The following is a 23,726-nucleotide window of genomic DNA, read 5'->3' on the forward strand; positions in this document are numbered from 1 at the left end:
TGCCTGAACAGTTAAGACCTGAAGTAGCAGAGGCTGAATTCAGTGAATTCCAATCCATGTTAGAGCCTGTGCAGCAGTTAGAGCAATATGGCTTTGAGTTTGCACAAGTTCTTGAAGCTCTATCACCTGAACAGCAGATGGCTCTGCAATTAGACCCCAATTACCAAGAGGCTGTAGTGGTAGCTATCAGGGAAGGTCTTTCTCAAATTGGAGATCTGTCACAAATGAGCAAGCAAGAAACTCAAGCATATGCACATCAAGTTGTTCATGAAGCCATACAAAACTATGAACAAACAGGATTGTCTGGCGATATTCAAGAAATGGCAGAATATATGCAGGCAGTGAGTGACAGGGCTCAGGTCTTAACTGAGAGCACACAAGAGGCTGTTATGGTTCAAGAAGCTGATGTAGATTATGCTAATCTTAATGTCTTCAATAAGGAAGATATGACACAAAGGCTGACAGTTGCAGAAGAACCAAGTGGATCTTTGGCTGAGTGTATAGTTGTTCAAGAGGCTGACTTGCAGTCAGAAGCTGCAATTGTTTCTCAGCGACCAGCTGCTCAGCCTGAGAGGGCTGTTGCTGGTATTGTTGAGGGTGCGGCTGAGTCTGCTACAGTTGGAGAACCACCTGTGATATCAGAAATGGGCAAAGAGAAATCTGAAGTGAAAGGAGAGAAGCGTTCTGCTGCAGAATTAGCATCAGGAAATGGAGAGGTTTCTGCTCAAGAAGATGAAATGGCGAAAAAAGTAAAACTTGAAGAACAGCAGATAGAGGGTGAAGTAAAAAAGACTGAAGAATTAGCAGCCTCAGGTGCCATGACTGCTGAGGAGATTCAAGCAAGAAAGGAAGAACTTAAAGCTAAAATGGAGATTCTTCGACAGAAAAAAGAACAAGCGCTTCTCACAAAAACACCTAGCACAGAATCACTGACGTCAGAGTCACTTGAAGCTGAAGAGCCTAAGGGGGTGAAAGATACTGATAAACCTAAAGACAAAGAAAAAAGCTCTGAGGTCACTCCAGATGAAGCTGAACAAAAGTCAGATGAGAAGGCACAGAAGAAGCGAAAGCACAGTGCAGAGCAAGAATATAGTCAAGCTAAAATAATGGAAGAAGAGCAAGCTTTGGAAGAAACTAAAGAATGTAAGATAAAGAAATCGAAAGCTGTTAAAGTAGTACAGAAAGGTGAACCTGGGGAAGGTGAAAACAAAGCTGAAGATGAAAAACAGAAGGAAAGTGGAGGAGCTGACCAAAAAGAGGGTGAGCCTGGACTAAAAGTCAAGGCTGAGGTTTATGAGGAATCTGTCATTGCTGACAGTACCTTTTCAGTAAAGAAGAAGAAGAAAGCTAAGAAAGATGGAGAGTCAAAGGAAGGGGAAGAGGGAGAAACAGATGCTGGTGAGGAAGAGGAAGAAGAAGAAGAAAGTGCTCCAGAATTGAAAGCTAAAACTGAGGTGTATGAGGAATCTGTGATAGCAGATACCACTTTCAAGGTAAAGAAGAAAAAGAAAGGTGAACAGGCAGAGGGTGAGCCTGATGAGGCAGAACCAAGCGAACCAGGACTGAAAATTGAATCTGAAGTGTATGAAGAGTCAGAATTAGCTGGCACTACATTTTCAGCAAAGAAAAAAAAGAAGACGACTCAGGAAGGTGAGACTCAGGAAGAGGATACCACAGAGCCTAAACTCGAGGCCAAGACTGAAGTTTATGAAGAATCTGAACTTGCTGATACTAAAGTGTCAGTTAAGAAGAAGAAAAAGGAACAGAAAGAAGGCAAGGCTGAAGAAGATGAAACTACAGATCCTAAACTTAAAGCTGAGTCTGAGGTTTATGAAGAATCTGAATTAGCTGGTACCACAGTTTCAGTAAAGAAGAAACAGAAGGAAAAGGATGCAAAGGAAGAAGAACAAGAAGAAGAAGCAGGTGAATCTGAAGCTCCAGAAGAAGCTTTGTCTCAGGAAGAAGAAGAAACTGAAGGCAAACCCAAGAAGAAGAAGAAGAAGAAGAAAAGTCTCGTTGAGGGTATGAAGTCAGCAATAACATCTAAGGTTTCTGAAGTCACATCAGCTATTGCTTCAATGGTTGGAATAAAATCATCAAAGGCTGAAGTAGGTGAATCTGAAGAAACAGGTGATGACTTACAACCTCCTGCTAGTCCAGAGACAGTTCCTGATCAGGTAGGTAAAGATGGTGCATCCAAAGAGAAAGAGGCCAAACCCTTAGCAGTAGGAATTGAAGTAGAATCTGTGAAGGACCAGAAAACCCTCTTAGAGGAAAGTGTAGTTGAGTCTCAGAAACAGGTTGCAGATATTAGTGTGGTAGAAGAATCTAGTAAAGAAAAAAGTGCAGAAGAAATGACAAAGGAAGCTTTGGCTGCAAAGAAGGAAGATATTTTAGCAAGGAAACAAGAACTTCTAGCAAAGCAAGAGGCTGCAATGAAAGGCAGGGAAACAAGTGAAGAGCCTTCAAGTGACCTCACTAGTATGAGTGAAGATTCTGAGTCAGTTGAAGCTTCATTTTCACTACAGAAAAAGGCTCAGGCTTCTGAGGAGCCAGATGCAACAGCTGATTTATCCATAGAATTGAAAGATAAGCAGCAAGGAGCTCTCAAAATTCAAGAGGGAGCAGATGTCACAGAAATGACGGACTCTGCCCAGAAGTTGCAAGCTACGGAAGTACAACAAGTAGAAAAGCAAAAAGGTAAGATTGGTGAGAAAGAGGCTGCGAATGTCACAGAAATGACAGATACTTCCCAAAAGTTACAAGCTACAGAAATGGTGCAGGCACAGAAGCAGAAAGGTAAGCTAGGCAAAGAAGAGGCAGCAGATGTTACAGAAATGACAGACTCAGCCCAGAAGGTCCAAGCTGCAGAAGTGCAACAAGCACAGAAGCAGAAAGGTAAGCTGGGCAAAGAAGAGGCAACAGATGTCGCAGAAATGACAGACTCAGCCCAGAAGGTCCAAGCTGCAGAAATGCAACAAGCACAGAAGCAGAAAGGTAAACTGGGCAAAGAAGAAGAAGCAGATGTCACAGAAGTGACTGATACTTCACAAAAGCTACAAGCAACAGAATTGCAACAGGCAGAAAAGCAAAAAGGTAAGATGGGCAAGAAAGAGGCAGCTGATGTCACTGAAATAGGTACTGCCCAGAAGCAGCAAACTACAGAAATGCAACAGGCAGAAAAGCAGAAGGGTAAGCTTGGCAAAGAAGAGGCAGCAGATGTCACAGAAATGACAGATATGTCTCAAAAGCTGGAAGCTACAGAATTACAGCAGGCACAGGAACAGAAAGGTAAGCTAGGCAAAGAGGAGGCTGCAGATGTGACAGAAGTGACAGACACAGTTCAGAAGTTGCAGGCTGCAGAAGTGCAACAGGCAGAAATGCTGAAGGGTAAGCTTGGCAGAGAAGAGGCAGCAGATGTTACAGAAATGACAGACTCAGCCCAGAAGCTTCAAGCTGCAGAAGTGCAACAGGCACAGAAGCAAAAAGGTAAGCTGGGCAAAGAAGAAGCTGCAGATGTCACAGAAGTGACTGATACTTCTCAAAAGTTACAAGCGACAGAATTGCAACAGGCAGAAAAGCAAAAAGGTAAGATGGGCAAGAAAGAGGCAGCTGATGTCACAGATATAGATACTGCCCAGAAGTTGCAAGCTACAGAATTGCAACAGGCAGAAAAGCAGAAAGGTAAGTTGGGCAAAGAAGAGGCTGCAGATGTCACAGAAATGACAGATGGTTCTCAGAAGTTGGAAGCAACAGAATTGCAGCAGGCCCAAAAGCAGAAAGGTAAGCTAGGCAAAGAAGAGGCATCAGAGATCACAGAAATGACAGACTCAGCCCAGAAGTTGCAAGCAGCAGAAGTGGAACAAGCAAAGAAGCAGAAAGGTAAACTTGGCAAAGAAGAAGCTGCTGATGTCACTGAAATGAATGATACTGCTCAGAAGTCGCAGTCTTCAGAATTGCAACAGGCAGAGAAGCAGAAAGGTAAATTGGGTAAAGAAGGGGCTGCTGATGTAGCTGAAATGACAGATACTTCACAAAAGTTGCAAACAACAGAAACTCAACAGGCAGAAAAACAGAAGGGTAAGCTAGGCAAGAAAGAAGCTGCAGATGTCACAGAAATAGATGCTGCCCAGAAGTTGGAAGCTACAGAAGTGCAACAGGCAGAAAAACAAAAAGGAAAGCTGGGCAAAGAACTGGCTGCAGATACCACAGAAATGAAAGATGGTGCCCAGAAGTTGCAAGCTTCAGATGTGCAGCAAGCAGAAAAGCAAAAAGGTAAATTAGGCAAAGAAGAGGCAGCTGATGTCACAGAAGTAGAAGATTCTGCCCAGAAGTTGCAAGCATTGGAAATGGAACAGGCAAAAAAGCAAAAAGGTAAGCTTGGTAAAGAAGAAGTGGCAGATGTCACGGAAATGACAGATACTGCACAGAAGTTACAAGCTATGGAAATGGAACAGGTGGAAAAGCAGAAAGGTAAGCTGGGCAAAGAAGAAGCTGCTGTGGAAGGGAAGGGAAGTGACAGCAAAGCTCAACAACAGATTTCGGACACTGCCCAGAAACAACAAGCAGTAATATCTGAAGCCGCTGAAGGTGAAAAGAAGGCAGACTTAGAGGAAGTTAAGACAGAAGTAGAAAGTGATGCAACTGTGTCTCTGAAGAAGGACAAGGCAAAGGCCAAGGATGAGGCTTCAGCTGAACTCACAATAGACTTGAAGGATAAGAAGGAGGGAGAAAAGAAAGATGTAGCTAAAAAAGAGGGAGAGAAGGATGAGAAAGCTGAAGCTAAAGATAAAAAGGCTGAAAAAGACAAGAACAAGAAGGCTGAAGCTAAGGATGAAAAGGCTGAAGCCAAAGACAAGAAGGATGAAAGTAAGGAGAAAAAGGAAGAGAAAGAGAAAGGCAAGAAGGATGAAGTTAAGGACAAAAAAGAAGAAAAAGACAAAAAGGCTGAAGTGAAAGACAAAAAGGTTGAGGCTAAAGATAAGAAAGCTGAAACTAAGGATCAAGAAGAAGAGAAAGAAAAACAGGAAGAGAAAGACTTGCAGGAAAGAAAGTCTGAAATTGAGAGTGATGCAACTGTCTCACTAAAGAAAAAAGACAAGGCATACGCGAAAGATGAGGCTTCAGCTGATCTCTCAATAGACTTGGATAAAAAGGAAGATAAAGCCAAAAAAGAAGAGGCCAAAGACAAGAAGGAAGAAAAAGAGAAGGATAAGAAAGTGGAAGCCAAAGACAAGAAGGAAGAAAAGGAGAAAGACAAGAAGGCTGAAGCAAAGGATGAGAAAGCTGAAGCCAAAGACAAAAAGGCTGAACCTAAAGAGATGAAGGAAGAAAAAGAAGAAGACAAAAAGACTGAAGCTAAGGATGGAAAGGATAAAGCTAAAGACAAAGATATAAAAGCTGAGGACAAAGACAAAAAGGAAGAAAAAGACAAGGACAGGAAAGCTGATGTTAAAGATGAGAAGGCTAAAGATGAAAATGCTGAAGCCAGAGACAAAAAGGAAGAGAAGGACCACCAGGAAACAAAGTCCGAAGTTGAGAGTGATGCAACTGTCTCATTGAAGAAGGACAAGGCTTACAAAAAGGATGAGGCTTCTGCTGACCTCACACTGGATCTGAAGGACAAAAAGGAAGGTGAAAAGGAAGATAAAGCAAAGGACAAGAAGGATGAAGCTAAGGATGAGAAGGCTGAAGTAAAAGAGAAGGACAAAAAGGAGACTAAAGACAAGAAGGAAGAGAAGGACAAAAAGGACAAAGACAAGGACAAAAAGGCTGAGGCCAAAGACATAAAGGAAGAGAAAGACAAGGACAAGAAGGCTAAAGCTAAAGATGAGAAAGCTGAGGCCAAAGATAAAGATAAAGCTGAGGCCAAAGATAAGGATAAAGCTGAGGCGAAAGATAAGGATAAAGCTGAAGCCAAAGATAAAGCTGAAGCCAAAGATAAGGATAAAGCTGAGGCCAAAGATAAAGCTGAAGCCAAAGATAAGGATAAAGCTGAAGCCAAAGATAAAGATAAAGCTGAAGCCAAAGATAAAGATAAAGCTGAAGCCAAAGATAAAGATAAAGCTGAAGCCAAAGATAAAGATAAAGCTGAGGCCAAAGATAAAGCTGAAGGCAAAGATAAAGATAAAGCTGAGGCCAAAGGTAAGGATAAAGCTGAAGTCAAAGATAAAGATAAAGCTGAGGCCAAAGAAAAAGATAAAGCTGATGTCAAAGATAAAGAAAAAGCTGATGTCAAAGATAAAGATAAAGCTGATGTCAAAGATAAAGCTGATGTCAAAGATAAAGCTGAAGTCAAAGATAAGGATAAAGCTGAAGTCAAAGATAAAGACAAAGCCAAAGATGAAAAGGCTGAAGCTAAGGACAAGAAGGATGAAGCTAAAGAGAAGAAAGAAGAGAAAGAAAAGGACAAGAAAGCTGATGTTAAGGATGAAAAGGCAGAGGCCAAAGATAAGGATAAAAAGGCCGAAGCAAAAGACAAAAAGGCTGAAGGAAAAGATGAGAAGGCCAAAGTTAAAGACAAGGATAAGGCTGAGGCAAAGGACGAAAAAGACAAAGACAAAAGAGATGATACTAAAGAGAAGAAGGAAGAGAAAGACAAGAGGGATGAGAAAGAAAAGGCTAAGGAGGCTGAAGCCAAAGACAAAAAGGAAGAAAAAGACAAAGACAAGAAGGATGAAGCTAAAGACAAGAAAGAAGTAAAAGAAAAGGACAAAAAGGCTGAAGCTAGGGATGAAAAGGTTGAAGCCAAAGACAAAAAGGAAGAGAAAGAAAAAGACAAGAAAGATAAAGCTAAAGACAAGAAAGAAGTAAAAGAAAAGGACGAAAGGGCTGAAGCCAAGGATGAAAAAGCTGAAGTGAAAGACAAGGAAGAGAAAGAAAAAGACAAGAAAGCTGAAGCCAAAGACAAAAAAGAAGAGAAAGAGAAAGACAAGAAGGATGAAGTCAAAGAAAAGAAAGAAAAGGACAAAAAGGCTGAGGCTAAAGATGAAAAGGATAAGAAGGAAGAGAAAGAAAAAGACAAGAAAGCTGAAGCTAAAGACAAAAAGGAAGAGAAAGACAAGGACAAAAAGGCTGAAGTAAAGGATGAAAAGGCAGAAGGTAAAGACAAGAAGGAAGAGAAGGATAAAAAGGCCAAAGATGAGAAACCTGAAGTGAAAGAAAAAGACAAGGCTGAAACTAAGGATGAGAAGGCAGAAGTTAAAGACAAGAAGGAAGAGAAAGACAAGGACAAAAAGGCTGAAGCTAAGGACGAGAAGGCAGAAGCTAAAGACAAGAAGGAAGAGAAAGACAAGGATAAGAAAGCTGAAGCCAAAGACAAAAAGGATGAAAAAGCTAAAGACAAGAAAGATGAAGCTAAAGATGAAAAGGCTGAGGTTAAAGACAAAAAGGCTGAAGCTAAGGACAAAAAGGAGGACAAAGTCAAGAAGAAGGATGAGGCAGAAGCTAAAGACAAAGATAAGAAAGCTGAGGTTAAAGACAAAAAGGAGGAGAAAGACAAAAAGAAAGATGAAGCTAAGGATGATAAGGCTGAAGTTAAAGACAAGAAAGAGCAGAAAGATAAAGACAGAAAGGATGAGAAAGACAAAAAGGAAGAGAAGGTAAAAGACGAGAAGGCTGAAGCCAAAGACAAAAAGGAAGTGAAAGAAAAGGACAAGGCTGAAGTTAAAGACAAGAAGGATGAGAAAGACAAGAAGGAAGAGAAAGAAAAGGACAAGAAGGCAGAAGCTAAAGACAAAAAGGATGAAAAAGACAAGAAGAAGGATGAGAAAGAAAAGGACAAGGCTGAAGCTAAAGACAAGAAGGATGAAAAAGACAAAAAGGAAGAGAAAGAAAAGGACAAGAAGGCAGAAGCTAAAGACAAGAAGGATGAAAAAGACAAAAAGGAAGAGAAAGAAAAGGACAAGGCTGAAGTTAAAGACAAGAAGGATGAGAAAGAAAAGGACAAGAAGGCTGAAGTTAAAGACAAGAAGGATGAGAAAGACAAAAAGGAAGAAAAAGAAAAGGACAAGGCTGAAGTTAAAGACAAGAAGGATGAGAAAGACAAGAAGAAGGATGAGAAAGAAAAGGACAAGGCTGAAGCTAAAGACAAGAAGGATGAGAAAGACAAGAAGAAGGATGAGAAAGAAAAGGACAAGGCTGAAGCTAAAGACAAGAAGGATGAGAAAGACAAAAAGGAAGAGAAAGAAAAGGACAAGGCTGAAGTTAAAGACAAGAAGGATGAAAAAGACAGAAAGGAAGAGAAAGACAAGGACAAGAAGGCTGAAGTTAAAGACAAGAAGGATGAGAAAGACAAAAAGGAAGAGAAAGAAAAGGACAAGAAGGCTGAAGTTAAAGACAAGAAGGATGAGAAAGACAAGAAGGAAGAGAAAGACAAGGACAAAAAGGCAGAAGTTAAAGACAAGAAGGAAGAGAAAGAAAAGGACAAGAAGGCTGAAGTTAAAGACAAGAAGGATGAGAAAGACAAAAAGGAAGAGAAAGACAAGGACAAGAAGGCTGAAGTTAAAGACAAGAAGGAAGAGAAAGAAAAGGACAAGAAGGCTGAAGTTAAAGACAAGAAGGATGAGAAAGACAAGGACAAGAAGGCTGAAGTTAAAGACAAGAAGGATGAGAAAGACAAGGACAAGAAGGCTGAAGTTAAAGACAAGAAGGATGAGAAAGAGGAAAAGGAAGAAAAAGAAAAGGACAAGAAGGATGAGAAAGACAAGAAGGCTGAAGTTAAAGACAAGAAGGATGAGAAAGACAAAAAGGAAGAGAAAGACAAGGACAAGAAGGCTGAAGTTAAAGACAAGAAGGATGAGAAAGAGAAAAAGGAAGAAAAAGAAAAGGACAAGAAGGATGAGAAAGACAAAAAGGAAGAGAAAGAAAAGGACAAGAAGGATGAGAAAGACAAAAAGGTTGAGAAAGACAAGGACAAGAAGGCTGAAGCTAAGGACAAAAAGGATGAGAAAGAAAAAGACAAAAAGGGTGAGGTTAAAGACAAGAAGGATGAGAAAGAGAAGGACAAGAAAGATGAGAAAGCAGAAGTTAAAGACAAGGATAAGAAGGGTGAAGCCAAGGATGAGAAAGCTAAAGACAAAATAGATGAGAAGGAAAAGGACAAAAAGGCTGAGGCTAAAGATAAGAAAGAGAAAGACAAAAAAGAAGAGAAAGACAAAGACAAGAAAGATGAAAAGGCTGAAGCTAAAGACAAAAAGGATGAAGCCAAAGAAAAGAAGGATGAGAAAGACAAAAAGAAGGATGAAAAGGCTGAAGTTAAAGACAAGGATAAGGTTGAAGCTAAGGATGAAAAAGCTGAAGCCAAAGACAAAAAGGCTGAGGCTAAAGACAAAAAGGATGAGAAAGACAAGGACAAAAAAGCTGAAGCTAAGGACAAAAAGGATGAGAAAGACAAGGACAAAAAGGCTGAAGCTAAAGATGAGAAGGCTGAAGCTAAAGACAAAAAGGAAGAGAAAGATAAAAAGGACAAAGACAAGGACAAGAAGGCTGAAGTTAAAGACAAAAAGGACAAAGAAAAAGACAAGAAGGCTGAAGCTAAGGATAAGAAAGATGTTAAGGAGGAGGAAAAGAAGGACAAATCACCAGAAGCCAAAGATGTGAAGGGTAAAGATAAGGAAATTAAAACTGATGAAGTCAAAGAATGCAAACGATCGAGTATTAAGGAGGAACATGCAAAGAAAGATGCCAAAGATGTGGAGAAGAGAGAACGCAAGCGGTCTAGCATCAAGGAAAATGATACAGAGGCAGTCAGGGATGCCAAGGAAGGGGTGAGGAAAGACCGAAAGAGATCAAGTGTTAGAGAAGATGACAATATGAAACTCAAAGATGGGGAGCACAAGAGATTGAGTGCCAAAGTGGAGGAAGTCAAAGCTGGGGAAGATACTACAGCAACTCGAACTGCAGAGTTGAGACAGCAGGAAGAAATACTAAGGAAGGGAAAGCTAGGGACTCTGGAGAAAGAGGAGGAGGAACGCAAGAAGAGGGAGAGGGAAAAGAGAGAGGAGCTTGAGAGGATGGAAGAGGAGAGAGAAAGGAGAAGGAGAGAAGATATGGAAAAGGAGAAGGAGGAGGAGCTTGAGAGAATAAAGAAGGAAGAAAAACAAAGAGCAGAGATGAGGAAGAAACATAGGGATGAGCTTGAGAGCCATAGGAAAGAAGAAGAGGAATGGAAGCGGAAGGAGGAGGAGGAGAGAGAAAAGAGGCGACAACAAAGGAAAGAGGACCATAAGAGGGCAATGAAAGAGGATGAAGAACGTGTGCTGAGGGAAGATGCTGAAAAGCGTGAGAGGCGAAGACAGAGGATACTTGAGGAAGAAAAGGCCCTGAAAGAACAGGAGGAGAGATATGCATGGCAGGAGGAAGAGAAGAGAAAGCGGCGGCAGTTACAAAGGGAAGAGGAGGAAAGGCTTCGCAGGAAAAGGGAGGAGGAGAGACGAAAGCGATTGGAGAAGGAGAATGAGGAGAGGAGAGAGAGGCTGAGGAGGGAGCAAGAGGAAGAAGATCGTCGTCTAGAGCAGGAAGAGGAGAGAAGGAAGGAAAGGAGGAGGAGGAGAGAGGAACACGATAGGCTGATGGCTGAGGAGGAAGCAAGAAGACTAGCAGAATCGAAGAGGAGGATTGAGGAGGAGAAGAAGAGACTGGAGGAGGAACTGCGAGGAAGAGAAGAAGCAAGGAGGAAGAGAGAGGAAGAAATAAAGCAACAAGGAGAAGAGTTCTTGAAGAAGGTAAGGCTAATTCTTCAAACGCTCTACGCATCTTCAGTTATTCTGCCTTTTCTTCCTGCAAGTTACCGTACGCCTTTTCACTGCAAGTTATATTTTCGGTTCTTGGCTGTTGCTGAATATGCTGGAAATGACCATGCTAACAGAAGACTCCCTTAACTGCTAATCCAAGAATGTGTTATTTCATGACATTTACGAGCATTTGTTTGTTCAGTTATTCTTGTCTGTATGAGCTCTTTGTTATTATTTCTTGTGTTTATGAGAGTTTCAGTGTTATATCTTGTGTTTGTGAAAATTTTTCCATTATATCCTGTGTTAATGGGCTTTTCTTTGTGAATTCTTGTGTTGATGAGCTTTTCTGTGTTATTTCTTGAGTTTATGAGCTTCTTTGTTTAGGTATTTCTTATGTATGAGCTTTTGTTAATTATATTTTGTGTGATGAGCTATTTCTTGTATGTGTAGTTTGATATCATTTGGAGTGCCTGCATGATTTTATACATCACCAACTCATAATGCATTATGTTCAGTAGAGTGAAATTCCTTCGGAGACAGTGGACCATTGACTTTTTCTTTATACTGTTAATGTGATATGACTTGATTTATATATTGTGCATTATCTTTGTTTTGGAATATGATAGGGCACTAATATCTCGTATGGCAAGAGATTCTTCCATTTTTCTTTCAGCCTTTTAATCATTGTTCTAGTATACTTACATTAACAAGAACTGTAACTACTGTACTAAAAACAGTGTGAATAGGAAAACTCACCCCCGTTTGCATTTTCTAAAAGAATGTTTTTTGTCTTTAAAATAATGTCACTCCCTCTATCTTTTACTAGAAAGTGAACAGTAACTTATTGCTTGCATTGAATAGCATTGCCCTCTCTTCGTGGTTAAAGTACTGTCAGTGCACCTGTCTCACTTGTCATTGCAAAGTTGAATTCCATAACGTGCGAGACAGAATTGATGCAAGATATTTTAGAAACAAACTGACGTATTGTTGAAAATAAATAGTAATTTACTGTCCAATACAGCTCTTACAGAACCTGTAAGCCAGGATGATTTGTTGCTATTTCAAGTTTATGTACCAAGTTAACATACGGTGTTGTATGAAACAACAGATCTTTTCAGAACAGTTTGTTTACTCTTTCAGCAAAAGGGCTTCTTATTTTTTGTTTTAGCATATGCTGAGCTGACGGAGTTGACAACTGTGTGTAATAACATTAGAAATATTCATGTATATCTCTACCTGTTACCTGTAAGTGGAATACCTGACAACTTGAAGAGTGCCAAGGTGTATAGTGTAATAAGGATAAAAGTTATGTGTAACCTCAACTTGCACATTCTCAGCAACAGTACAGTATACTGGAGTCAGTCTGTAAAAACTTAATCCAGCCACTGAAAACCATGAGCAGAGGGGCAGTGCTTTATAACCAGGTTTGATACACTGGAGTAACTAGTAAAACCTTATCGTCTGTCTTCTTCCAGTAACCCAGCTTATGATATTTAACAGTCGTTATACACTCACTTTCTTTCACATCTGTTTTCTTATTAATTACTGTACCACTAAAATTTCCGTTCATCTTAAGTCCTGTCCTCCTCCTTTGTACAAATATTCAGAGTTTTCCTAATTTTCAGTACTGCAGCATCTTTAATATTTTGTTCATGCCAGTGCCAGATGATATATGGTAACTTTGCCTGTGAGAAATCTCATATGCTACAGGGGTTACAAACAGTCTCTAATAACTCCTGCTGTATGATAATTTATTCTTGCCACCAACAAGTACTTTTATTCAGCTTAGGGGAGACCTCCAATAATGAAGGGGCTCATTACAGATAAAAACTCCGTCTAACATGATAGTGTCATTCAGTCAACCTCAGATAAGCAGAATAGAATAGATAAATATACTGCTGTTTTTCAGCTTATTTGAGGATTACAGTACTGTATTTATTTTTTTATGAGGAAGGACTCCTTTCATGTAGAGGGAAAAGGACGTACATACCTCCTTAAATCCATCAGCAAAATGGATCAGTGCAAAGCTGAATAACATTGCCTGGATGGAGGAAAAATAAACTAAAAAGGGTATTACTGCAATATAGTAGCTAAGTTCTTCTAACCTAAATGAGTCTTCTGGCATTCATCAAATACATGAATAAAATTGAAAAGGCATCCCCACACCGAAAAGGTTATTTGAGAACCTTCTCATCATGAGAGTATTCTAAGCTAAATGAATACTCTGGCATTAGCAAGAATGAATTTAAACAAGCATCCACAATCACAGGGTTAGCTTGACCTTTAGAATCATTAACCTTTTCATTCACAGGAAGAGGAGTGGCGACGTAAAAGACTGGAGGACAGCCGACACGAATATGAGCTTCAGCAGGAGGAGTACCTGGAGAAACGTCGGGAGCTTGGACGGCGCAGGTTGGAGTACACTGAGAAGGAGCTCATCACCAGTGACAGATATGGGTCCCTGGACAGACTAGATAGACTGGGTAGAAGGAGGTCACGCACTCGAACCCCTGACGTAAGTTTTGTCGAAGAGGTATTCACAGTTTCATTTGTACTTTTTCTGCCACCTCTGACTCATCATTAGTGTAAATTTTGTAACATATGATAACCTGTGTATTTCTTGTGAACTTTTACATCATCATCATCATTAATTGGTGTTAGGTGGTGGCGACCATCATCCACTCACTTGATGTAGTGCTGCCTACTTCTTCCTTAACCTTTATCATTCTTTTTCTGTGTCTGCCCTCCCCTCTTCCTATTTCTGCCATCTTGCCTGTCACTTCTTATTGCTTTTCTTTCCTTTACAGGTGGCTTTACAGTGAGTGACAAGCCAAAAGGTTTCCTGTAAGCCAAGAAACCATTTACAACGCTGGGTGGTAACCATATAACCAAACCATACGTGCTCCCAACGTTTCAACAAGTGGGTTGGTGGAGGGTTAGTGTCCCTCCCCGTAAAACAAATAACTCAAAGGCAATTGGCCACCCCTTACGGGATTTATGGTGTCTGGCAATAAATAGATAGATCATCATCATTATCATAATAATCATCATCAGCAGCAGCAGCAGCAGTAGTAGCTACAGCAGCATTATTCTAACTCATATTTCCACTTTTATAAATGTGTTGAGTAAGATTGAAAATCATGATACCGGTACTGTTTAGGAAAACATATAAAGGAGAACTGTCGTCAGAATGCCCAGGGAAATAAACTGTTGTACAGATCACATCTATGTAGTCAGTATTCAAGATCATAATTTTTATTTAATCTATGCAAAAATTGTTTTGTGTAATATTTATAATTTCATAACCCCAGAATGGCAGAGATATAAATGAATATTTCCATTTTCATGTTTCTGGTTCCCACCCATCCCTTTGAAGTCATGAAAATGGGGATGTGGCGGTGTTGGTGGTGGTAATCAAAAATTATGTTAATTCACTTTTGCCTGTTTGACTAAGATTGTTCTGGTATGTCTTCCTGTTTCCCCATGAGAATGACGTACTATAGGTCAGTTTCATTACATCCATGATTTCTGCGCCATGTATATGAATATTGGTATGCTAAGTAATATTTATTACCAGTATTCTCCATTTTAGAATACGTAGATATTGCCTGAATTTACTGGTCTGTGTTACTTGTTTGAAAGACACTATGCTAAATTTTACTAATACAGGTATTCACTTTTTTCTCTTTACTTGGGAAAGTCTGAGTTCACTGGTAGCTGTATAGCTGATGTATCTGTTTATCTCACCCCATTCTTAGGTAGGAAGAGGAGATGAGGATGAGGATGATGGTGATGATCTGCACATTTTTCCTTTAGGTTGATGCAAGTCAGCTCCATCAGATGGGCGAACCAGTACGAGTAGTACTTTCTCCAACTTTTTACATGGGGAGCTGGAGAAATTGTCTAAATTTCTTTGCATGTTCAACTGTTGTGTCTGTCTACTCTGCAGATGGACACAGTTCCATTGGGAAATTCTGTATGCTAAGGACCGTAATATCCACACGTCTATTATTATATCTACCTTTATATATACTGTTTTATTCCAGGTTGTTTACCTGAGAATATTCACAGGAGTCACAGTGTCAGTACTGTATCATGGTTTCATATTCTCTCTTATATTGTTTTAACTAATAGCAGATGGTTTATTTCAGCTGAATCAGTTATAGGTATTTGAAAGGTTAGTTTTTTACCTTGGAATTTTCAAAAACTGCATGAATTCCTTAGCTGCTCATTTTGTTTATGCATTTATATTTCTGTCCTTCAGATTGACATAGGTCGACGTGATGCTAAGCGACGCCCCAAGTTCAGCACAAAACTCCAAGACCGACAGACGGTGAAGGGGACGAGGGTGAGGCTGTCCTGTAATTTGCTCTTCCCTGCTGATGAGGAGCCCCCAGAAGTAGAGTGGTTCAAGGGAGGCTATCCTGTTAGGGAGGATGAGAGAATCAAGGTGAGAGATGCTGGAGGGTGTGGTACTGGGGAGAGGTGGTTTTATAAAATTAAATGGTATAGTAATAATAATAATAATAATAATAGTAATGATAATAAACTTTATTCTAGACTCTGATAGTACATTGTATTGAAGATAACATTGGTCCATATTAATTTTCTTACTGATTATACACTTAAATACTAAATAAAAACTGAATGTATACAGTAAACCCTCACTATAATAGACTAACTAGGGGGAAGCCTGATCCAATAAATTCGATGGTCCATTATATCCTAAGCACATGTTTGAAAGTAAATGAGTACAATAGCATATTCTAGGACTAGAAATGAAAACTATATCCATTTTGTATATTGTTTATTTGTCCATCACTGGGCAAAGGCCCAACAGTCCTCCTGTATATAATACACCTCCACATGTCACCATGCTAACTTGGCCCATAATTTTGCTCCTTTTCATAGCATTTCTTCATGACTAGCTCTGTATTGCTATAGTTTGTTATTACAACTCAGCAGTCATGATGAGGAGTTAAGGGCAGTTTCAGGCCAGGTTGGAGTAAAAAGGATGGGAAACATATGTAGTGCAACCCCCTGTACCCCATTTAACAGACATCGTTCATTATAGCCGACAGAAACTTGATGACCTTTGTAATATTCATTAAAAATGATATCTGGTCTGTTGAGGTCCGTTAAAGTGAGGGTCTCCTGTAATGTATACTCGTTTACTTCGAGAGGTTTCAGCATGGCTGAATATAACCATTGGGCTGTAGAAGAGTAGCTGTATTTAAGAAATTATTTTATATACCTGTACAGTAAGTTTACATTATAATTCACTTATTTAACTTTTTTTTTTTCCAAGTCTACAACAGATTACAGATAAATTGCCAGTTAAAGTTCCATTGCCACTTGTAAACCTGATTTGCCAGTTTCCCACAGTTTACAGTACTAATTGTATTTAAAAGATGTGGCATGAAAATATAAAGTCAAGAGTGAGAGCAGTGGAGATGGGACTGCTGAGGAATGTATGAGAAGTACAGAGAGTGGATAGGATACGAAATAATGTGATTCGTGAAAGTTGTGAATTGAGGAAGTCTGTGGACACCAGAATCAGAGAGAGTGTACTGAGATGGTATGGTCATGTGCAGAGAATTGATGACAATAGAGTAGTGAAAAAGGTCCATCTGAGTGAATTTGAAGGAGGGAGGAGGCGAGGTAGGCCAAAGAGAAGGTTGAGGGATATGGTGGATGAGTGTGTGAGGAAGAGAGGTTTGGAAGTTGGTGAGGCTAGGGACCGACAAGAGATTGAGCGAGCTGAGTTAATATTGTGAGAAGTGCATGATCAGGGATTTGGCACCCCTGTTTAACATGACAGCATCCGGATTGACTCTCGGATACGTTTATGTGAAGCTACAGAACGTGGTGAATGTTTTTGGCTAATCAGATAGAGCCAGGATTCCAGTGGCTTGAATGATGAGTGAATGGAAGCGTGGCCCATTAGAGATACAAATTTGAGCTGTCTGGATATTGCTACTCCTCACTCTGCCCTAAGGTGGGAAAACGAAGTCTGGATGATGATGATGATGGTATTTTGGAAAACATTTCCTGACTATGTTGATGACTGCCTTCTTTTTGTGGAATTCCCCAGTTTTATGTGAAAGTGTTATGCCTTTTACAGTATTTTCCATCAAGAGTGTATAGGCCTGGGGTTAGGGTACAGTACTTAGTTCAGACATTTAAGGCAAGAATGACCAGTTGCCTAGTACTGAATGATACTTTGTAAGCAGTTAAGGCCAAGCACCCTTTAGATTTAAACCCCTTATGTGCAACATCTGGTTGGATTGCCTTAACCTATATGTCATCACCTGCTACCTGACAAAGTTAAATAGTTAAAAGTGGAACTTCATAGTGTTCTTTTCCTTAAAGGGTTAACATATATTGTGCCAGATCATCAACCATGATGGTGTAGCGTGCCTGGAGCTGAGCGAGACTTGCCGCAGTGACTCAGGCGAGTACACTTGCACAGCAAGAAACAAACATGGACGCACCTCCACCACATGCGACCTCAGGGTGAAGGGCGAAGAAGACCACAAGCCAACTCCACCCACCTTTACCACCAGCCTTAGAGGTAACTTAACTTAGGGTTGATTTTGAACAACCACGTTATTTGTCTATTTACTTGTCATTCTCATTTGTCTCTCCATACGTAGTACACACAGGCTCAATTGCCCTTTCATTATTACACCAGACTCTCTTAAGGCATTGAGTGGATTGTGATTAGCTGTTGTTGTGTTATACTTATGTTCTAACTGTATACATCTTTAAAATCACTCTCCTATTCTTTGGATGCTGTATTATGACCACAGTGTTTCTGCAGAACCATTCTTTTGATGCTTAAGTGTGTCAGAGGGAGACTTATAACTCAGTTTTGTTTTTATTTTTTATTTAATTTCTTTCCAGAGAGGTACTTAAGTGAGGATGATCAGCTGGTGTTGTCATGCCATGTGATGGGCCATCCACAGCCCAAGATCACTTGGCTGAAGGATGCCGACAAGCTGCCTGCTTCACCTCGCTTCCAGACCTCTATAACTGAGGAGGGCATCTGTGAGTTCATTCATACAGTACTAGTTTGTTGTACGGATGTTTTGGTCTTTCCATCTAATGTATATACAGATTATGGTATACTTGGCTCAGTGATCAAAATGTTGCAGTGTATTTTGGGCATTATAAGCAAATAACCTAAACTCAGAAACTCCAAACTGAACCTATCCTGTCCTGTCCTGCTGTATCGTGCCCTTCCCTGCACTGCCCTGCCCTGCTTTTATGTTTCCCTCCCTTCCCATCCTTTACCTACCTCACACAACTCTAAGCTACCCAAACCATAACAGTTAGATTCACATAGATTAGCATAAAATAAGTTAGATTTAGGTCAAGGTAGGGTACATCATGTTAGCTTAGTTTTAGATCTGGTTTGGTTTGGTTCAGTTAGGAAGTTCTGTTTCTGGCTTCTGAAACTTTTTTGTTTAGATCATTGAGAATCCTTAGCATCATTTGAGTTTGTTTGCATAGTTTGCCTTTGATGCCATTCATCTGCAAAAAATTCTGTATGGCCCTTTTTGTTTCCCAGGTAAGCTTATCATCACCTCTCCTCGAGCGGCTGACTCTGGAAACTACACCTGCCATGCTGAGAACAGAGTGTACCGCGATGAGATCTCTGGCAATGTGCAAGTTCAGGGTAAGTTGACAGTAGATTGTAGCTACATTGTTCCAACCATAGTATTCCTTGCTATGGTTTTCATACTTGTTGCACCTGTTGTCTGGTTAAAAGTCATTGTGTTTCATCTGCATTGTCGCAACTGTGGCCTTGATTAAACCCTTAATATGTGGTAATTAAGGTACTGTTAAAAACCTGCATGCATATGAATGTTTATGATGAGAGAATGTTGTTAGTGCTTGCAGAAGTATGTTGGTGCCTCACATTATAACAGAACTTGGGAGTTTTTAATGTAAACAGTGTGTGTACATTCTAACCACTTAAGTTCAAGATCAATTGCAGCTGACATTTAAAAATCTGAAGCTTATCTGTGTATACATATGAGCAGCCTAATATGGGAGGGAAGCTTGAATAGCTTATATTGTATTTACATGATTGCTAAACTCCTGAATATGTGGGTCTTACAATTATTTTGAAATCTCCAGCAAATATTGATATTGGCACAATATGCGGGTTGTTAAGTATCTTTCATTAATTGTCTGGAATAGTTTTTCAAAATGTAATTAGTACTGTATTATACATACATTTTTCCTTGGTTTACTGCATACAGGTTATAGAAACATGTGAATCTTGCATGGTAAGTTTGCAGTTTCACAGGTAATGATAGAAGTAGCACACAATCTGGGCAGTTTGGTAAGTACCAGTACAGTGTGTCAGTATTAATGTACATGTGTTATGTATAGTGTCAGTGTTCAGTGAATACACTTTAACACTTTTCATTGGTATTTCAGCACTCATGGAGAAGGAACGTGAGTAGAAAATTACCTGTGCTTCTAACGCTGATTTTTTTTTTCTTCTTCTATTTGGTATATGCTAAACAACGGGCTTATGATATTTTTCAGTTTAACCATGCTGCTCCCTGCTGTCTTCAGAATTAATACAGTATTTTCCATTCCACACTTACACTGTCTTCTAAGTGTCTTGTAGTATTTATTTATATTTCTCTTAGTTGTTTTTAGATAAATCCAAATGAAAATATAATAAAAATTTTTAATTTTAATATAACAAGGTTATTGGTTGCCCATCACTAAAACAACAGCCTTCTGAATTAACCTGTATTACTTTCTGTACCTCAGTTTTCACTATTGTCCCAATAGCTATATTTCTCATAGGTTTCTATGGTTAATTTGAATTTAAATAATATGCTAAATAATTTCCTTCACTGACTGCTTTGATTGGGTACCATGTAAATGCCAGACCATTAATTTCCCATTTCAACTAATATTCTTTGACATGGATTCAAGAAATATATTTTAAAATTTACAGTACACACATTAACAGAATCTAGTGATTGTGTGCTTTATTTAGTGGGGTGGGCAGTAGGTCTGCAGAGTTAAAGGAAGAACATTAATTTTAAATATTTGTGGTATTAACAAATGCAAATAATGCTTAGTTTTATGGAGTGGGGTTGGAAATTGTCAGCAAAGGTAAAGGGAGAGCATTTAGTATTACACTTTGGTTCACACATTGTTGCATTGAATAGTGTTCATTATTGTATATAGTTACAGTAAATTCAGTCACCTTGGGTAATTGGCAGTTATTTTAGTCTTCATACCTACCGTGACTTACAAATTCTGTCAATTGTAAATAACATAACTTATGAGGAAAATTACTTATGCGTCTATCCTCTCAGCAAAGTTGCCCCAAACCACCATACTTACACCCGACCAGTCACCAGCAAACACTAACACCCTTCCAGAACAATATGTAATGCATATATTTAATGGGAATGAACTGTATCATAAGGTTCTTACCTGACTGCAACTGACGACAGTGCTTATGTGGACGGGGGAGGGGTAGGGGTTTCGGCTCTTGAGGCACACTACGGTCTTTTAGCATGAGGCGAGTGTAGCAGTAGTGGGGACAACAGGGTGCACTAGTGTGCCCGCTTGCTGTTAGGGGTGGGTGGCAAGTGCTGTGATTGGCTTGTCATGTTTAAATATGATTGGCTTCCAGTTGTGGCTAGTGTAAATGATGCCACGGCCTGGAAAACCCCTCAGAAATGAGTCACTTGGGACAGCAGATGCGGCTATCAAATTTGTTAAATTTGTTACCGCAACGTACAAAGCGATCACAGATTGGCTGGAAAAGTACCATGAATTACAAAACCATGACTAACAAACCCGTGATATATGCGAGTTGACTGTACTGTATATTAATATTTGACATTTTGCTCCACTTTATATTCTTTACTGCATAATCTTAATTTATAAACTCACATTATATTTTGTAGCAGCATCATATGACATATGATTACAGTAGTGTATCACATGATACTCATTTTCAACCTATATGGGCAGATATGAGCCATATGGGAGAGGCGTGCGCATACCTTCTTCCTGTTTTAGGACTAGGCAGATGATCTTAGGGAGTTTTGAGGCTAAGTTTAGTTTTTGTAATTTCTGAAGCTTCTGTGATTCATTATGATATATAGTTAATATTTGATTCTGATTTAGGTAAGAATGACCATCGACCTGATGACAGTGAGTATCCACGGTTCATCAGTGAGCTGTGTGACCAGTTTGTGGAGGAGAATGGCACCCTCACACTGCAGGTTGAAGTGGCAGGTCAGTTCCACCTTTGATTTATTTTTCCTAGCCTCTTTTTTTGTGTGTTGCACTCAGAATTATCAACATCTTCAGGTTGGTAGACTCTGCTTTTTATTTTTTGTTTCCATAAACTGACTAGCCTTGTCAAATCTAAATTGCCATACCTAACATGATTTAAGTACATCTAACAACTTAGCTTGTCTATAGCATACCTAATGATTAACTGAACCTAACCTTTTTTAACTTGATTAACCTATCCTAACCTCTTTTAACCTGATTAACCTAACCTTCCCTGTCGTAACTTCAGTACAGAATTGGAGGAATGTGATATCTGCAAGTCTGCAGAAATCATCCAGAATGCTCAGATTTCCCCTGATGCATCGGTAGAAAGAGGTGGGAAGGAGCTTTTTGTCACTGTTTTGTTATATATAAGACTGTAATTTATGTACACTGGGTTGGTTTTCAGGATGTGCCTTTATGACCTGTCAGTGTATCAGCTGTTGGGTATCTTCCCAGTTTTCTTTGAAGCTTATTTAAGGAATTGATTGTTGTGTTGTAATTTTGAGTTTGGTCAACCAGTATTATTATTTATTACTGTTGTTATTATTATTATTATTATTATTATTATTATTATTAATACAGTATTCACATAATGCCACTCAGGGATGAGTGAGGCTGGTCACTCTCATCTTAAATGTCAGGACCAACTGCCTAGCCCCGGGCTCCTACGCTCCTCATGGGGCAACGTAGGATTGGATGATGGATGGATGGATTATTATTATTATTATTATTATTATTATTATTATTATTATTATTATTATATCATCGATACTAGCAAAACATAAACCAGATTTTAACTGGATTAATGTGTGTCTGATATTTCAACTTTTCCACTATGTATTCACCAAACACCAGTAAGATAATCAGTTCCCAGGATGTACCTCACTAGGGTAACATATTGGACTGACTTTTACTACTGTATTACCATTTAGCTGTGAAGGGATTATTATTGCTTTCAGGATCCCCAGTACCAGATGTCCTGTGGTTGCATAATGGAAGGTCGCTGCATCCCTCTGGCAAGTTCCGTATCTCTGCCATGGGAGGCACACACACCCTCACGGTCTTCCAGGTTACTGAGAAGGATCTGGGTTGCTACTCATGCAGGGTTACAAATAAGTAAGTCAGGATTATGCAGTTTTGAAATCTTTACAATTATTAAGCATCTGTTGAAAGTTTACAGTTATCAGCATCAGTTGAGCCCAGTTTCCTCTTCACTGCAGTGATGTACCTATATTTTTCAGTTCACATAGAGTACCTACAGATAACGTTGCTTGACCTAGAAAGGATTTCTAGTTGAGGAATTAGACTGAAAAATATACCTTACCTCTCCAGATCAACAAGTTTATCCTAATGTTAATATAGAATCATGTGGAGGTAGCAAATATTAAATAAAGAAGATATTATCAAAGTAAAAAGGTTTACTATACTGTCTTCTTCTGTGTGACCAAATTTTCCTGGAATAAATATTGAATTTAAGCTATGTCTGAATTTTACCACTGCTGATTTAAAATATGCACCAGGTATGGCCATGCATACACCATGAGCACAGTATCCTTTGGCGTGCCCAAGCGTCAGAAGGGCATGGTGGTGCTGGGCCTGGAGAGGGAGACACGAGCACCCACCTTCACCACACGACCCGATAGCATGGTCACAGTCTTCAGGGAGGAAGAGATTCGGCTATCATGTGTCGTCCAGGGAGAACCCATGCCTAGAGGTGAGTGGAATTAGCTTCAGTGTCACTGACATCATTGCCATTAACACCACATACTATTATTTTTGGTATCACCATTATTGTCACTATTTCCATTGTAAAGACCTTTACTGTTATGATTGTCTTAATACCATCATCATCCTAATACAGTATATATATATATATATATATATATATTTTTTTCCGAAATATCATGCTAATGAGTAGGACTGATTCAGTCCTAAATGTATCTCATTATAAATAAGTGGTGAGAATCCTCTTTACCTCACTAATGCTTCATACTGTTTTCATCCTCCATTGCAGCGCTCTTTGATAATGAGTATAATTTTTTATTAGTTGATGATAATGATAACAATGATGATGGTGATGATAACAGTGTTGTTGGTCATTTCCCTCCAGTGACTTGGATGAAGGGAAGCCATGACGTTTCAAACACTGCCCGGGCACATAAGAGCGTCCGAGAAAACCAGCACATTCTCATCATCCGTGGATCCCAGTTCACCGACAGTGGAACATACACTGTCGAGGCCAAGAATTCCAATGGCACTGTCAGGGCCTATTGCAGTGTCAAGGTAAGTCTTAAGTGCAGTCAATAATCAGTAATATTAATCACGTCACTTTGATAACATATTTTTACATTTTATTCTCATTACCACTACCCAATATGGTTCTGTTTAGGAAAGACTTCTCAAATAGTAGGGGTGGTTTAAGGGTGCTGTGGCTAACACTTCTAGTTAGAAGAGACACTTATATGCTAAATAAAGTCCTGGTTAGGTGAAATTTGGCCTTATATTGTTTATTAATCTTGATTTCACAGGTTTGATCAGTGTTGCCTGGATTTATTTTGAAGCTTTGTGTTTACTCTGACATAATTTCATCAGTGTGTCATAAATATATGCTTTCCATTCCCAGTACACCAGTCTGTGTGAGAATCACTTTCAGTAAGTACAATA

The 23,726-nt window shown here is 39.4% G+C and overlaps 1 protein-coding gene across 1 annotated transcript in view; it reads left to right on the top strand.

The window, feature by feature from the left end:
- Positions 1–446: 446 nt before the first annotated feature.
- The window catches only part of LOC145407439 (uncharacterized), a 447,869-nt gene continuing 424,589 nt past the window's right edge, over positions 447–23,726 (top strand). The window contains exons 1-11 of the mRNA XM_080278366.1: positions 447–10,724; positions 13,045–13,248; positions 14,998–15,183; positions 17,127–17,307; positions 17,640–17,783; positions 18,307–18,414; positions 19,185–19,202; positions 20,910–21,020; positions 22,022–22,178; positions 22,583–22,776; positions 23,173–23,345. Of these exons, the coding sequence (XP_080134492.1) occupies positions 447–10,724; positions 13,045–13,248; positions 14,998–15,183; positions 17,127–17,307; positions 17,640–17,783; positions 18,307–18,414; positions 19,185–19,202; positions 20,910–21,020; positions 22,022–22,178; positions 22,583–22,776; positions 23,173–23,345 (11,754 nt within the window). The remainder of the gene's footprint in view (positions 10,725–13,044; positions 13,249–14,997; positions 15,184–17,126; positions 17,308–17,639; positions 17,784–18,306; positions 18,415–19,184; positions 19,203–20,909; positions 21,021–22,021; positions 22,179–22,582; positions 22,777–23,172; positions 23,346–23,726) is intronic.

Source organism: Coenobita brevimanus, chromosome 73 (assembly GCF_032717465.1).
Source record: "Coenobita brevimanus isolate Jiangsu-jjx chromosome 73, ASM3271746v2, whole genome shotgun sequence".
Taxonomy (NCBI): Eukaryota; Metazoa; Arthropoda; class Malacostraca; order Decapoda; family Coenobitidae; genus Coenobita; species Coenobita brevimanus.